General features: G+C 42.1%; 2 protein-coding genes across 3 annotated transcripts in view; one reads left to right on the top strand and one right to left on the bottom strand.

Annotated features, from left to right (window-relative positions):
- Window positions 1-9,474, top strand: part of LOC112263547 (myosin light chain kinase 3-like) — a 35,636-nt gene extending 26,162 nt beyond the window's left edge. For both annotated transcript variants that reach the window (XM_024439951.2, XM_024439950.2), the window contains exons 4-13: window positions 518-1,056; window positions 1,239-1,344; window positions 2,262-2,355; window positions 5,538-5,647; window positions 5,870-6,011; window positions 6,134-6,204; window positions 6,458-6,586; window positions 7,539-7,691; window positions 8,560-8,695; window positions 8,826-9,474. In XM_024439951.2, the coding sequence (XP_024295719.1) occupies window positions 518-1,056; window positions 1,239-1,344; window positions 2,262-2,355; window positions 5,538-5,647; window positions 5,870-6,011; window positions 6,134-6,204; window positions 6,458-6,586; window positions 7,539-7,691; window positions 8,560-8,695; window positions 8,826-8,900 (1,555 nt within the window). In that variant the 3' untranslated portion in view covers window positions 8,901-9,474. The remainder of the gene's footprint in view (window positions 1-517; window positions 1,057-1,238; window positions 1,345-2,261; window positions 2,356-5,537; window positions 5,648-5,869; window positions 6,012-6,133; window positions 6,205-6,457; window positions 6,587-7,538; window positions 7,692-8,559; window positions 8,696-8,825) is intronic.
- Window positions 9,475-9,516: 42 nt separating this feature from the next.
- Window positions 9,517-12,702, bottom strand: orc6 (origin recognition complex, subunit 6). The gene is made up of 7 exons (XM_024399022.2): window positions 12,285-12,702; window positions 12,006-12,132; window positions 11,709-11,872; window positions 11,446-11,535; window positions 11,243-11,352; window positions 10,807-10,893; window positions 9,517-10,656 (listed from the first exon to the last, which is right to left on the bottom strand). The coding sequence occupies exons 1-7, from the start codon at window positions 12,347-12,349 to the stop codon at window positions 10,529-10,531; spliced, it is 771 nt and encodes a 256-aa protein (XP_024254790.1). The 5' UTR covers window positions 12,350-12,702; the 3' UTR covers window positions 9,517-10,528.
- Window positions 12,703-12,788: the final 86 nt, after the last annotated feature.

The following is a 12,788-nucleotide window of genomic DNA, read 5'->3' on the forward strand; positions in this document are numbered from 1 at the left end:
ATGTGAACGCACGGGGGATATGATAAATGATCCTCAAGCTAAACCCCACTGCTGCCTTTTCATGTCTCTAGTGAAAGGTTTTCAAGTGGCAGGGCTCTCACTAGTAGGGTGAGTAGGGTGAGCAACATGAGGTATATGCTGAAGGGAATACAGAACATCAAAGGGTTCTTCTGTTGCCAATTTTTACATGCCTACTAAGTGGTATTTCAAGAATGGGGGGTACTTAACATGAGAATCAGCATCTATCTCTACTCATAGCCTATAACTTTTATTGTTACTATCCATATTTTGACCTGCAGTAGTGGAACCCAGAGCATAATATTTTCACTGTACCCTGCAATTACATCTGCATCCCTGTATATGTGACTAATAAACACAATCTAAAATGTAATCTAATATATTGCCGTCACCTTGTTTTCATTAGTTACATGTATATTCTGTTTCATTAATGAAGAAAAAGTGTAGGTCTGTGCATTGTTCAAACATTAACTGTTTTGTAATGTTACTGTGTTGCTAGGACTCCTGATGTGACCTTGATTTCGGTGGGCAGTGAGTTAGACGGTCAGTACGTCAAAGTCAAGGAGACAGAGGTTCCACAAGATCCAGAACCCACTGCATCTCAGCCACCTACCTCCACCACTGAGGAGCAACCGCCGGAGCAACTCTCGGGGCAACCCCCGGGGGAAGCCGCTGAAAGTCTCCCTCTTCCTTCCAAGGAGGACACTTTCCCTGAAGATGACTTTACAAAGGCTTCGGTCAGTCCTCAGGAGCCAGTTATCATTGTAACACCACCAACCCCATACAGCAGTGCGCTAACAAGCCCACTGGATGTGGTCACCAAACCGGAACCAGAGTCAGTAACGATGGTCCCTCAGGTCCAGCCTGAGCCTGTGTCGGCCACAGAGCAGCGAAAACCTGTTCCACCTCAACCAAAGTCTGAGACAGTGAAAGATTCGGCGGAACCAGTTATCCCTCAGCCAACTCCCCCCTTAGTTGTTAAAAACCCTACAGCAACTGCACAGGGGGCTGCCCTGGATGCACAACAATTGGTCATAGGTGAGAAGGGCAATATCAATGTCAATTTCAGCACAATATGGACTGCACAACGGTATGTTACTGGGTGAAATGCAGTATGAATTTTGCTCCTCATGGTCTGTCAGTCCTCCAATAGGTCCACAGATCATTACCCATACCACCAAGCATATAATAAATCATGCTCCGGTGCTCTTCTCTTCCAGATGACTGCCCACCCTTGCCCGCCCCCTTTGAGCACCGCATTGTGAGTGCCAAGCAAGTCCCGATGGGCTCTTATTACGCTGTAAAGCCTAACGAGGTTCTCGGAGGGTGAGTCCTAATTCTTAAGGGCAACGAGAATGTGTTTACCGTACACATAAGACTGTGGTGTCGCATATATTATTCCCATTATTGTTAACCCCCCCCAAACCACAACATACTTACTGAAAGTGAGGGTTGCCAACTGTTATTTTACTGTTATAAACACACTGTCAGGTCTACCCAATGATGTTGGCTGACAATAGCGACGTAGAAAACACACCAGGAGCCATTTGCTGCAGCAGCGGTAACCAGGCGCAGCGTTAGCAGATAAACAGGGTTAGCAGACTGACAGACTGAGCAGTATAGCATGATAGCAGGCGACGGGCAAAGCAGGGAGAGATAGTACGTAGCCGCAGAGCTGAACAACTGGCAACGCAGACATGGCTAATCCCCAACAGAGTCTGCAAATAAGCACTGGCTTCTTTTATGCTTGTCATGGACAGGGTTTATTTTGGGCAGGTGTTGAGTTCCCATTTGCATAGAGGCTTTTTTAAATCTCCGTGGTCCATGTCGAGTGGAGGCGCTCTCTCGCTACATCAAGAAGTTGGCTTAGTAAAGTCTCCATGTGTGGCAGATGATGATGTACTTCCAATGAAACCAGAGGAGTAAAACAGGTCCTTGGAGTATGTCAGCAAAGCCCTGACAGAGGTCAACGCAAAGGATACCCCCTCAAGGTTGACTGCTTGTGGGTCTGTGCCCTTTGGTGCCTTTTGTCAGGGTGTCTGTAGCCTTGAGTTCTAGCATTTTAAAGGTTCTGCATAACCTGAAGCTCGGATTCTGAGAATACCGCGTTGAGACTCTGTGCTTGCGCGGCTAGGGTGTCTGTGTGTTCATCAATGTCTATGAACAAATATTTGTGTTCTCACCTGTCTCTTTAGCATGCATGTAAAGTATCTGTGCACTCATATGTGTCCTTGTTTCCACAGGGGACGTTTTGGGCAGGTCCATAAGTGTGCAGAACTGTCGTCGGGCCTAATCCTCGCAGCGAAGTTGATCAAAGTAAAGGGAATGAGGGAGAGAGTAAGTGGATATACAACAACAGACCTGTGGTCTTTGTACCCCTCCTCTCTCTGACTCCCAACCTTTCACCACCCACCCTGACCTCTCTCTATGTTCCTGTCAAGTTTATTTATGAGGTTCTATGTGAGCAATTCTCTAGCCACAGCTTAAAGAGATACTCACACGTACAAACGCGCACGCGCACGCATACACACATACACACACACACACACACACACACACACACACACACACACACACACACACACACACACACACACACACACACACACACACACACACACACACACACACACACACACACACACACACACACACACACACACTAGCTCTCTCTATCTCAAAATAAAAAATTACTACGCAACAAAGTTAAAGCTGCAAAATCTAACTATTTGGGTGACCTGACCAAATTTGTGTACACTACACGATTTTGGCCCTGATTTAGCTATCCCAGACAAGCTTTTGAGATCAGAGACAAAATCCCCATGTCGTTGCCTACACAGAGTGTGTCAGAGGAACAATCTGAGGGCTACCGATCTCATCTTTGATCAGTCCCAGACGTCCCGATATTTTCAAACGCGTTTGATTTTATCGGCACAAAATCTGCAACGCTCTTGTAGTGTGAGATGTGCAACGACAACTTTTGAGAACGGTGGTCAGTAATAGGTCAATGAGAGCTCGCCAGAGAAGAAGCCAGTGAGATGAAGACGTTGTTCCGCATCACCCAGGATGTGTAGACTCTCCAGCAGGAGCCATGCCTACCACTAGTATTTTATTTATTTTACCAGGTAAATTGACTGAGAACACAGTCTCATTTACAGCAACAACACAGGGAATGGTTACAGGGGAGAGGAAGGGGGATGAATGAGCCAATTGGAGGCTGGCGATGATTAGGTGGCCATGATGGTATGAGGGCCAGATTGGGAATTTAGCCAGGACACCGGTGTTAACTCCCCTATTCTTACGGTAAGTGCCATGGGATCTTTAGTGACCACAGAGAGTCAGGACACCCATTTAATGTCCCATCCGAAAGAGGGCACCCTATACAGGGCAATGTCCCCAATCACTACCCTGGGATATTTTTGTAGACCAGAGGAAAGAGTGCCTCCTAAAGGCCCTCCAACACCACTTCCAGTAGCATCTGATATCCCGTCCAGGGACCGAACATGACCAACCCAGCTTAGCTTCAGAGGCAAGCCAGCAGTGGGATGCAGGGTGATATGCATTTGTACATGCCTTTGACCAAAGCATAAGTGTCAAATCGTTATGAAGTTCAGAAGCAATGTTAAAAGTTCAGAAGTTTAGCTATGAAGTTCAGAAGCAATGTTCTTGAATTCAGAATGTTGGCTACAAATTTCAACTCTGTATGGCAAGCGTGAATGTCTGACTGTCTCACAGCTCGTTCTAGCTGCATTAACAATCTAATCACATCATCACGTCATTGTTTTCACAAGACAGCGTGGTGGTGTGGAGAATCCTCATGACCAAGTGAAGAATCTTGTAGTGTGTGACACCCCGTCTGTGCCAGATCGGCAAGCAAGACAAATCACCACAGGAAAGACGGTTGTTTAATGTGAGAGGTTCAGCGATGTTTGGATTTTGAAAGTCGTGTAGTGTACACCCGGCATAAGAAGCGGTAGATCTGTTCTATGTGCACTATTTCTATGCTTCCCATTGGTAAGTTTCATTTTTGAGTCTTTTAATTTCGGATCTGTACACCAGCATCAAACAGCTGAAAAAACAATATTTTGGGTTATTGAAAAGATATTTCCAGGAAATGGCAGATTGATTTCTGCATATTTTTACAAATATTTACATTTTCTATTCATACTCTTTCCATTTCTCTTTGATACTCACAGACACACACTCGCTGAGAACGCACACAGCAAAATCCATCATGGCTCCCGTCAGGATTCATTTCACATCCTTCACCTCCTATTACACCTGCTAATCACCACACTCTCTTTATAAGCACTTTTTTTAACGATGCAACTTTGGCTTCTCTTCTGACCTTGGCTTTATTGACCCATTGAATGAGTACAACAGAAAGCTGGTACAGAAAGCTGATATTGAATTTGTGATTAATAATGCATTTCTTAATCAATCATCCTCTGAGCAAAGTACGATGTTTCTCATGTCCAATATGTGATGTACGCATTTTGTTTAGAGGTAATACATTTCTGTTTGGTCAGAATGGCAAATGGCTCTTTTGTACTCCTAAATATCAGAAACATCCACTTTTAATTTGTTTCTTACTGGAATAATATAATATAACATAATATCTTTTTAGGATATTTCAATTACTTCCAAATTAAAATACTTGTTTTTTACAAATTGTTATTGTAAAAGATAAGTATTTTAATATTGGAATGTGTTTGGAAATACATTTGCATGTATTTGAAAATAGTCAAATACACTGACTCAAATATACTCCCATGCATTTAGCCCAGTCGGTTATGTATTTGAAATAATGTATTTGGAAAGAAGTATTTGAAAATACTTTAAAATAATTTCAATATAAGTAGTTTATTGGGGCCACATTATTAGATGACTGATGGGGGGGGGGGGCTGTGTTGAAGCCATGCCTGGTGGCTTCATATTTTGGAAAGCTATAGAAATGCATTTACTAATGTCTACATTTGTTTTTGCAACATTTATTCTATTACAGACACCTTAATGTATACCTTTAAATCATAGTATATATTTTTTATATTACTAATGTTACTGTCCCCACTACAACAGCAAAAATACTTAAATACATGTAATTTTGACCTTGAACATTTAATTGAAATACTGTAGAAATCCATTAATTCGTATGGAGGACTGCTCCTACTGGGTAGTGCCAATATGGCCGACCGGTGGCTTCAAAGCCTCTCACTGGCCAATAAATATCATCAGCAATCCAGGGTTTGTATACATCATTGATTTGAACCCAGGTCTGCATAATACATTGTTCAATGAATATGTTTAAGGTATAGTGTCATATACGTATAATTGGTATGGGTATAAGCACCCTCCAGAGTGGTTTGATTATTTTTTCTCTAGAATCATGAAATGTGATAGATTGTGATTTTCCTTTTTGCTGAGGTTGAGTGACTTCCTGCTCTCTCTTCTCTTATTTCCTTATTCTCTCTCTCTCTCTCTCTCTCTCTCTCTGTCCTTCCTCCCACTGGGTAACAAAGGAGGAAGTGAAGAATGAAATAGGAGTGATGAACCAACTTAACCATGTGAATCTGATTCAGCTTTATGATGCCTTTGAGTCACGGACAAACCTTACGCTTATTATGGAGTAGTAAGTCATTATTCGCATTAAGTCAGTATTTAGAAATTGCAACTCTAATAGCAACACCTATCTGCATTTCATGTGGGTACGGCAAACACTGTTCCAGGCTATAAAGCAATGTTTTAGTGGAATTAACCTCCTATGCCACTTAATTTCCTCAGCTCTTCTTTGCTTCTTACACAGTAGCACAATATCACTTTTCCGGCACTGACCAGCTCCCTGTCTTTGCAGTGTGGACGGTGGCGAGTTGTTTGACCGGATTGTTGACGAGAACTACCTGCTGACAGAGCTGGATGCCATCGTGTTTATGAGACAAATCTGTGAGGGGGTACAGTACCTCCATCAGCAATATATTCTTCATTTAGACCTCAAGGTAAAAAGCGTAACCTATACATAGAATATATTGCAAGACTTGTTAGTTTGACATGGATTTGAATGATATTACGTATCACCCTGGTGTGAGGATTCTTACATGCTCTCCTTGTTTCCTCTCAGCCAGAGAACATTCTTTGTGTCAACTCCACAGGGAACCAGATCAAGATAATAGACTTTGGTCTGGCCAGAAAGTACGTTTCTCAGTATTTTCTCCATTCAGTGACCATAACTGTTTTAATCTACAAATCTCATCTATTGACATCCCCCTTTCCCCATCATTCTCAATTGAGTAGCCAATGAGGTAGTCATGGTAACAGTCACCCAGTAGACAGCTTGGTAAAAAGTTGGCCATCTCTGTAACTCTGAGTCTCCACCCATGAAGCTCTGTTGTAAGACGTGGGATCTTTATGTTCCCATAGTTCAAATGTGCTTGTCTCCCCTCAGGTACAGACCCAGAGAGAAACTAAAGGTCAATTTTGGCACCCCAGAATTTCTGGCTCCTGAGGTGGTCAACTACGACTTTGTCTCATTCCCAACGGACATGTGGAGTGTGGGAGTCATTACTTATATGCTGTGAGTCTCTCTCTCTCTCTCTCTCTCTCTCTCACACACACACACACACACACACACACACACACACACACACACACACACACACACACACACACACACACACACACACACACACACACACACACACACACACACACACACACACACACACACACACACACACACACACACACACACACACACACAGAGAGAGAACCACCTCCGCTTGACAAATATACTCACCACACACCTCTGCAAGGCAGCAGCATCAGTCATACCCTGTAACATAGTGGACACAGTGTGTAACATGAGGGTCTGATCTGTTGTAAAGGGTCATCTATAAATGCACATTTGTCTCTTGTCACCCACACTAGCACACTGTTCAGCTATGACTAAATTCATACCCACTGCTGCCCCCTCGCAACGTTGCCTGTCAGCCTCAACTATGGCCCTGAATGAACTGTGTGCATCCCAATGGCCGTCTGTTTTTTCGCAGGACTCGGGCAGATTCAATTAATGATAATAAACTGACAGCTGTCCAAGGAGATTTAGGAGGGTTCGCCCAAAATAAGAATGTGTGGCTGTCACACTCTATGCCCACCAGCTTGCCTGAATTCCTAGCACTACCCAGGGCTCCATGGTGCTAATTGAATTATTCTATTCTATTTTGAGTAAGCATCAGCATGTGAGTGTGTTTTGTTTCAATTTCTCTGGAACGTGGCACACTTCTGCTCCTTCGTAACCATTGCCCACAGTCTTTTGTGTTGAAGTGTGTTATGGGTCTAAGATTCATATTCTCAAACTTCATATTTACATACCTGGCCCGTACTTTTCATTCCATGCAACAGGGCACTGAGGCAGAGCTCTCTGTAGCATCATGACGTTGATGACTGCTTTGTCTTTCTAATGAGTCAGTGTATAGAAGGACTGTATGAAAATGTGACTAACCCAGAATATCTCCCTGTTTTATTAGTCTGAGTGGACTGTCTCCATTCCTGGGGGACAACGATGCAGAGACTATGAACAACATCCTTCACGCCAACTGGGATTTTGATTCAGAGGCATTTGAGAATGTCACAGAGGAAGCTAAGGACTTTGTTACCAGACTGCTGATTCCAACTAAATGGTATTTCATATCTTCCTTACAATTGATTGCCTATTCATCTATATTGTTTCTCCCTCTTTGTCCTTCCCACTCAATCATGGCCAGAGCACCATCTCATTTAATCAAATGAAAGGGCCTATTGTTTGCCTAAGGCCGGAATATTCCAACTGAATACACCTCATTGCCACTTAATCACAATCAGACTGTTGATGGTTCATTTGGCCATTTGTCTAAATGGGTTATTTGAATATGTGCCATGAAATCCAAACGAGTTGAGTAAACAGGATATAGAAGGTCAATAGAAAGTAGCACATTTGAGTCCCATTAAATGCAAACTACACTGCCAGGGCCTGAGTGAGTTGTGTGTGCTCCCACACTGGACTGTTCACTGAGTGGTCAGCTGGCAGGAAACAACGGCAGCCCGTATTGCAGATGGCAACAGGCACCTTGTTGTTCTTTCTGTGCTGTGTCACCATTAATGATCTGGTCAATCCTAATCGGGGTACTTAGTTGTGTGTTATTCACCCCCACACCCACTATCAGCCATGGTGAAAAGGATCATAGTGGGCTCATCATTAGCCTCTCTCTGTAGGCTACTTTTCTTTCCAGGGAATGGGTGCATCTCTGCTGTTAGCAGCAGCTATTTCATAATAGGCTAACAACATTAGATGAGGCATGGGTTACGGAGAATGTTTTCACCCCATAATGGCAGAGACATTGAAAACTCAGTTTAGAAACAGAAAGAGGAAATACGTTTTTGGAAGTTGTCAAGTTTTGGGAGTTGTACCACATCGTGTAAAACTATAGTCAACCAAGTCTCTTGATTGAATGTCCATTTGGGCTGTAGACCTGTGTGTATTGATACCCCTATCCTGGGTCTGTATTGTAGCAGTCGACTCAGTGCAACTGGCTGCATGAAGCATGCCTGGCTGAACAATCTGGAGGATAAAGCCAAATTGCACCAGGTTCGGCTCAAGTCCCAAGTCAAGCTCCAGCGCTACCTGGCCGCTCATAAACAGTGGAAGGTGAGGACTGAAGCCATTTACGAATGTTCCCATGCAATCTCATCATAGGTCACATTGAATCTGTGTCAGTGAATTGTCAGAATAAAATATAAGAAAGTGATCTATATTCAATGATTCTATTTCCTTGCAGAAACACTTCTATGTGGTTGCTGCAGCCAACAGGCTGAAGAGGTTTCGCCAGCATCATCCTATAAACACTGTATAGCAGGGAGAAGACTGCTGTCAAAGACTGAGTAGTTGTGCCTCGCGTGTATTGCTGACGTGCTGCACCTCCATGGCAGGCATTCCTGCCATTTATGCTAGTTGGACTGAGGCAACAGAACAGGATGTGATCTGCAATAGTGTCTGGCATTGGTATGCAAATTGCAATGGACATTTATTGAAATGTACTGTAGTATTCTACTCACTTTTTATACAGTACAGTGCACAACTTTGTGCAGTCTTCCTGTGGGTGATGTTAGTGGTTACTAAATTATCTGGGGCTCACAGTGCGCTTTAAGCAGGTTGCCTACTACTTACTTAGGTGTAATTGTTTATTTAATGACAAATCTTACTGACATATGTTTGAACTGCTTTACTGAATGTACATCAAGTTGACATCACAAATTATTTGCAAGGCTTTCTTTTTTTTGGGGTTATTTGAATATGGTAAGTGAATCTTCACAATCACACAGATGGCCTTGTCTTGTCTTTCCTTCTATGAAGGCTTTGAATAGGCCACTTGTTTGCATGCTACACAACCTGACTGTACGGTGTTCCCATAAAGCATTATTTTGTGACAGTGTCCCCACCTCCACTTGAAATCAGCAAGAATAACTCAATATGACTAAATGTCAATTTATTAAAATAAGTGAAGCCACAAAAGGACACCGACTTCTACTATTGTCAATAGTCCCAACACAGAAGCATCATAACACCCATAAACACAAAAATGGTTACAATGGTTTTTCCCGCCATTCATTTGACAAATTCTAATTCATTTTGTGTTCGGTGTAGGTTTACCTTCGCGTGCCGTTTTGATAGCTGTGTTATTCTCTCAGACAAGGCGAGTTTTAATCAATACATTCGCCTCAATTTTCACAATGCTAAGTATTGATACATTACCTTGTCCGAGAGAGATTTGTGCAGTTATCAAAACGTCACGCCGGGGTTAGCCTACACGAAACACAGAACTCATATTAAGTATTTCTAAAATCCCAGATGGAAACATTAAAAACAATTCGAACCATTCGACTCATACTGTGGTACTCAACGTGGTCTAAATAAAAAACAGTTGATAATGCCAGCTGCCAACTGTTAAAACAGTCTATAATCCACCATAAATTGTGATTTTACAAAATGAGGGAAATTGTAGTTAGCCGTTTTAAAACACCACAGAATGTTCATCTTAAAACTATACAAATCCAACACATAGACCAGCAGAATTCTCTTATGAGTACATCTCACACATGACCACTGAGGGGCAGACAAGTCAATGTACTGTTTGAATAGAAACGTATCATGCTTGCTTATAGCATAAAATAACCATGGTTGAAACAAACAATGATCAAATAAAAAATAAACACTAATAAAAAAAACACCTCTTTCAGTTAACCTTCTCCAAAAACTGAAATAAATCAGATATGGAGCTGCTGTGTGCTTCCTTAGCAGACTTGTACCTGCTCATTAGCGTTCACATTCAAAGAAAACGAGAGCTCCAGCCTCACTACTCAGCACTGCATACAGCATTTTCACTGAACACATGCCCAAGCTTGTGAGAACCTTTCCCCTCAATCAGCTCAGCCACGACACTCTTTCTTAATATATAAACAGCAATGAATTTCAAATGAACTTTCATGCATTGGCTTGTTTGGCTTTAAGGGCATTTTCCAAGATTCTTCGCTTCCACTCTTCGTAATCCTCTGTTGCACTCTTCTCAGAGTCCACTTTCAGCTGCTTTTGAGACATTGGCAGATCTTCCTCTGAAATAGAGGAGGAAAAGGCCTTGATAGACTGCAGAAAATATTCTCTCCAACACTGTTTTAATTCTGCACAACAGCAAAGATGAAGAGTTCCAAACTTCTAAGGACATAATCAGGAATTTGGCATGGTTGTTATTTGGTTACATTTACCTTCCTCCTTTTGTTCAATACTTTCCATGAGTGTGTTCTGTCTTTTTTGTGACATTTTAACTGGATTCTTCAGTGGAGTGGCTTCTTCTAATAAGAAAAAAAATAGTAAAAAAATCAAGAGATACTTAAAGATCATACCTGAGAGAGGACCATACCTGAACTCACTCTACCTACTGCCAGCACTGATTTCAGCCACAACATTCAGAGATTGCTTGTAATAGGCATGTTGTACAAATGGCAAAAGTACAAATGGTGACTATGAAAAAGGCCACAATAATTCATACACCAGCTTTCTGAAGCGTATGTCGCAAGAAAAAGGTATCGTTAGCTAACAGAACATTATGGCTCAGAAGTACGTTTTTAAATCCAAAGGCCCTTCCTGGGCTTTCCCACCATATGTTAGTCAAACCCCTTTATCATTTGACAGCAGACTTACTGCAGATGTCCTGTCCCAGTTTCTGGAGCTGTGTGCACAGCCTGTCAAAGATTCCCTTTTTAGCACCAGATGATGCGACCAGCTTCCTGTCCACTTTGATCTTCAAGCATCTGGAGAGATGTGGGGATATGGGGATAGTGATTAGATTTTATTAATCATCAGGTCGAATGGTTTATGGAGAAACAGAACACCGTAACACTCACTTGCATGCAGCGTTCAAAGCAGCTGTAGTGAAGAGTGGTTTTGACAGGTCCACATCTTTCTGCTGAGCAGCAGGAAGGCTTGCTTCATACCTGGAACACAAACATGGGTTAATCTTAATAAATGAACATATTTACATTGATAAACTTATACGATATTTGGGACTGTCTTGCTCAGGAAAGAAGACTTGCTTAATATAGTAGCTTCCAAAAGATTTATAAAATAGTTGTGTTGGCCAGATGTAGGCTACTCTTCAAGTCCTCACCGTTCTAGTATTTTGGTTGCTACTTTGACTGCATCCATGCACCCAAACTGAACAGCAAAGTCTCGGAGTCCCAGGTGAGAATCAAGGCCAAGCATGCATTCTATGGCCTTCAGAGTGCTTTGATACTGCTTATTTTTCAACCCGGATAATTTGACGGTATATTCCTGAAGAAACATAGCACAAAGACAGTTTTCATAGGGCACGTTAGCGGAGCAATACCAGGGTATTTAGTTATTTGATTAAGAGGCGAGGTGCCTTGTCATCACAAAGCTAAATGTAAAAAAACAAAAAACGTACTTTGTCCAGGGGTAAGTTCATTGATTTTGCTGCCAGCTCAAGACAAATTATTGCTTTGCTTGTACCCGTAGTATTTTTGAGTCCTGTGCATCTAACCAGGGATAACCGCATGTACTCCTCTGCTTGGCTGTAATATAGACGCAAACAGAGTTTAGGAAACATCAAGAAACCAAATAATAACAGCTGTTGGCAAGCAGGTTAGCTAGCTAACGTTAGCTTTGAACTATGGTCCCGTTTCAAGTACACTAACTAGCTAATATGATCGTTTTACAGACTCACCTTAGAATTCTTGCAGAGGTTATACCCATTTTAGATGCAAGATTAGTAAACAGTTCTTTTTCCATTTCCAGTAAATAACAAATGTTCGTGACTGCCAACGAGAGAATAAAAAACAAAGACCTCCAGTCGAGTAGTCAGACACAAAAACTTGCCAGACCCTCGCGGCCAAAATGTCCGACGCCATCACGCCCACCAGCCATCTTTCGACATTCTATTGGCTATGACGATACGACGTCTGTTTGCGTACTTGTTGCTGAAAAGAACAACAGAATACACACTTTTTTTTTTTACAAAGAGAATTGAGCATCAAATGATCTACTCACAATATATTTACATACATCACATTGTATTAATTGGATCTCCGCTGTCTAAATATTTGCGTTACCACTATTGCAAACTGTAATTTAGCCAATGGGAGACGTATTCCCACACTTTGTTTTCGGCTCAGCCAATGCGGGCAATCTGTGGAAAGGGAAGCTTGGTCGTCACTAGTTATTACAGCTA

The sequence above is a fragment of the Oncorhynchus tshawytscha genome, linkage group LG12, assembly GCF_018296145.1.
Source record: "Oncorhynchus tshawytscha isolate Ot180627B linkage group LG12, Otsh_v2.0, whole genome shotgun sequence".
Classification (NCBI taxonomy): domain Eukaryota; kingdom Metazoa; phylum Chordata; class Actinopteri; order Salmoniformes; family Salmonidae; genus Oncorhynchus; species Oncorhynchus tshawytscha.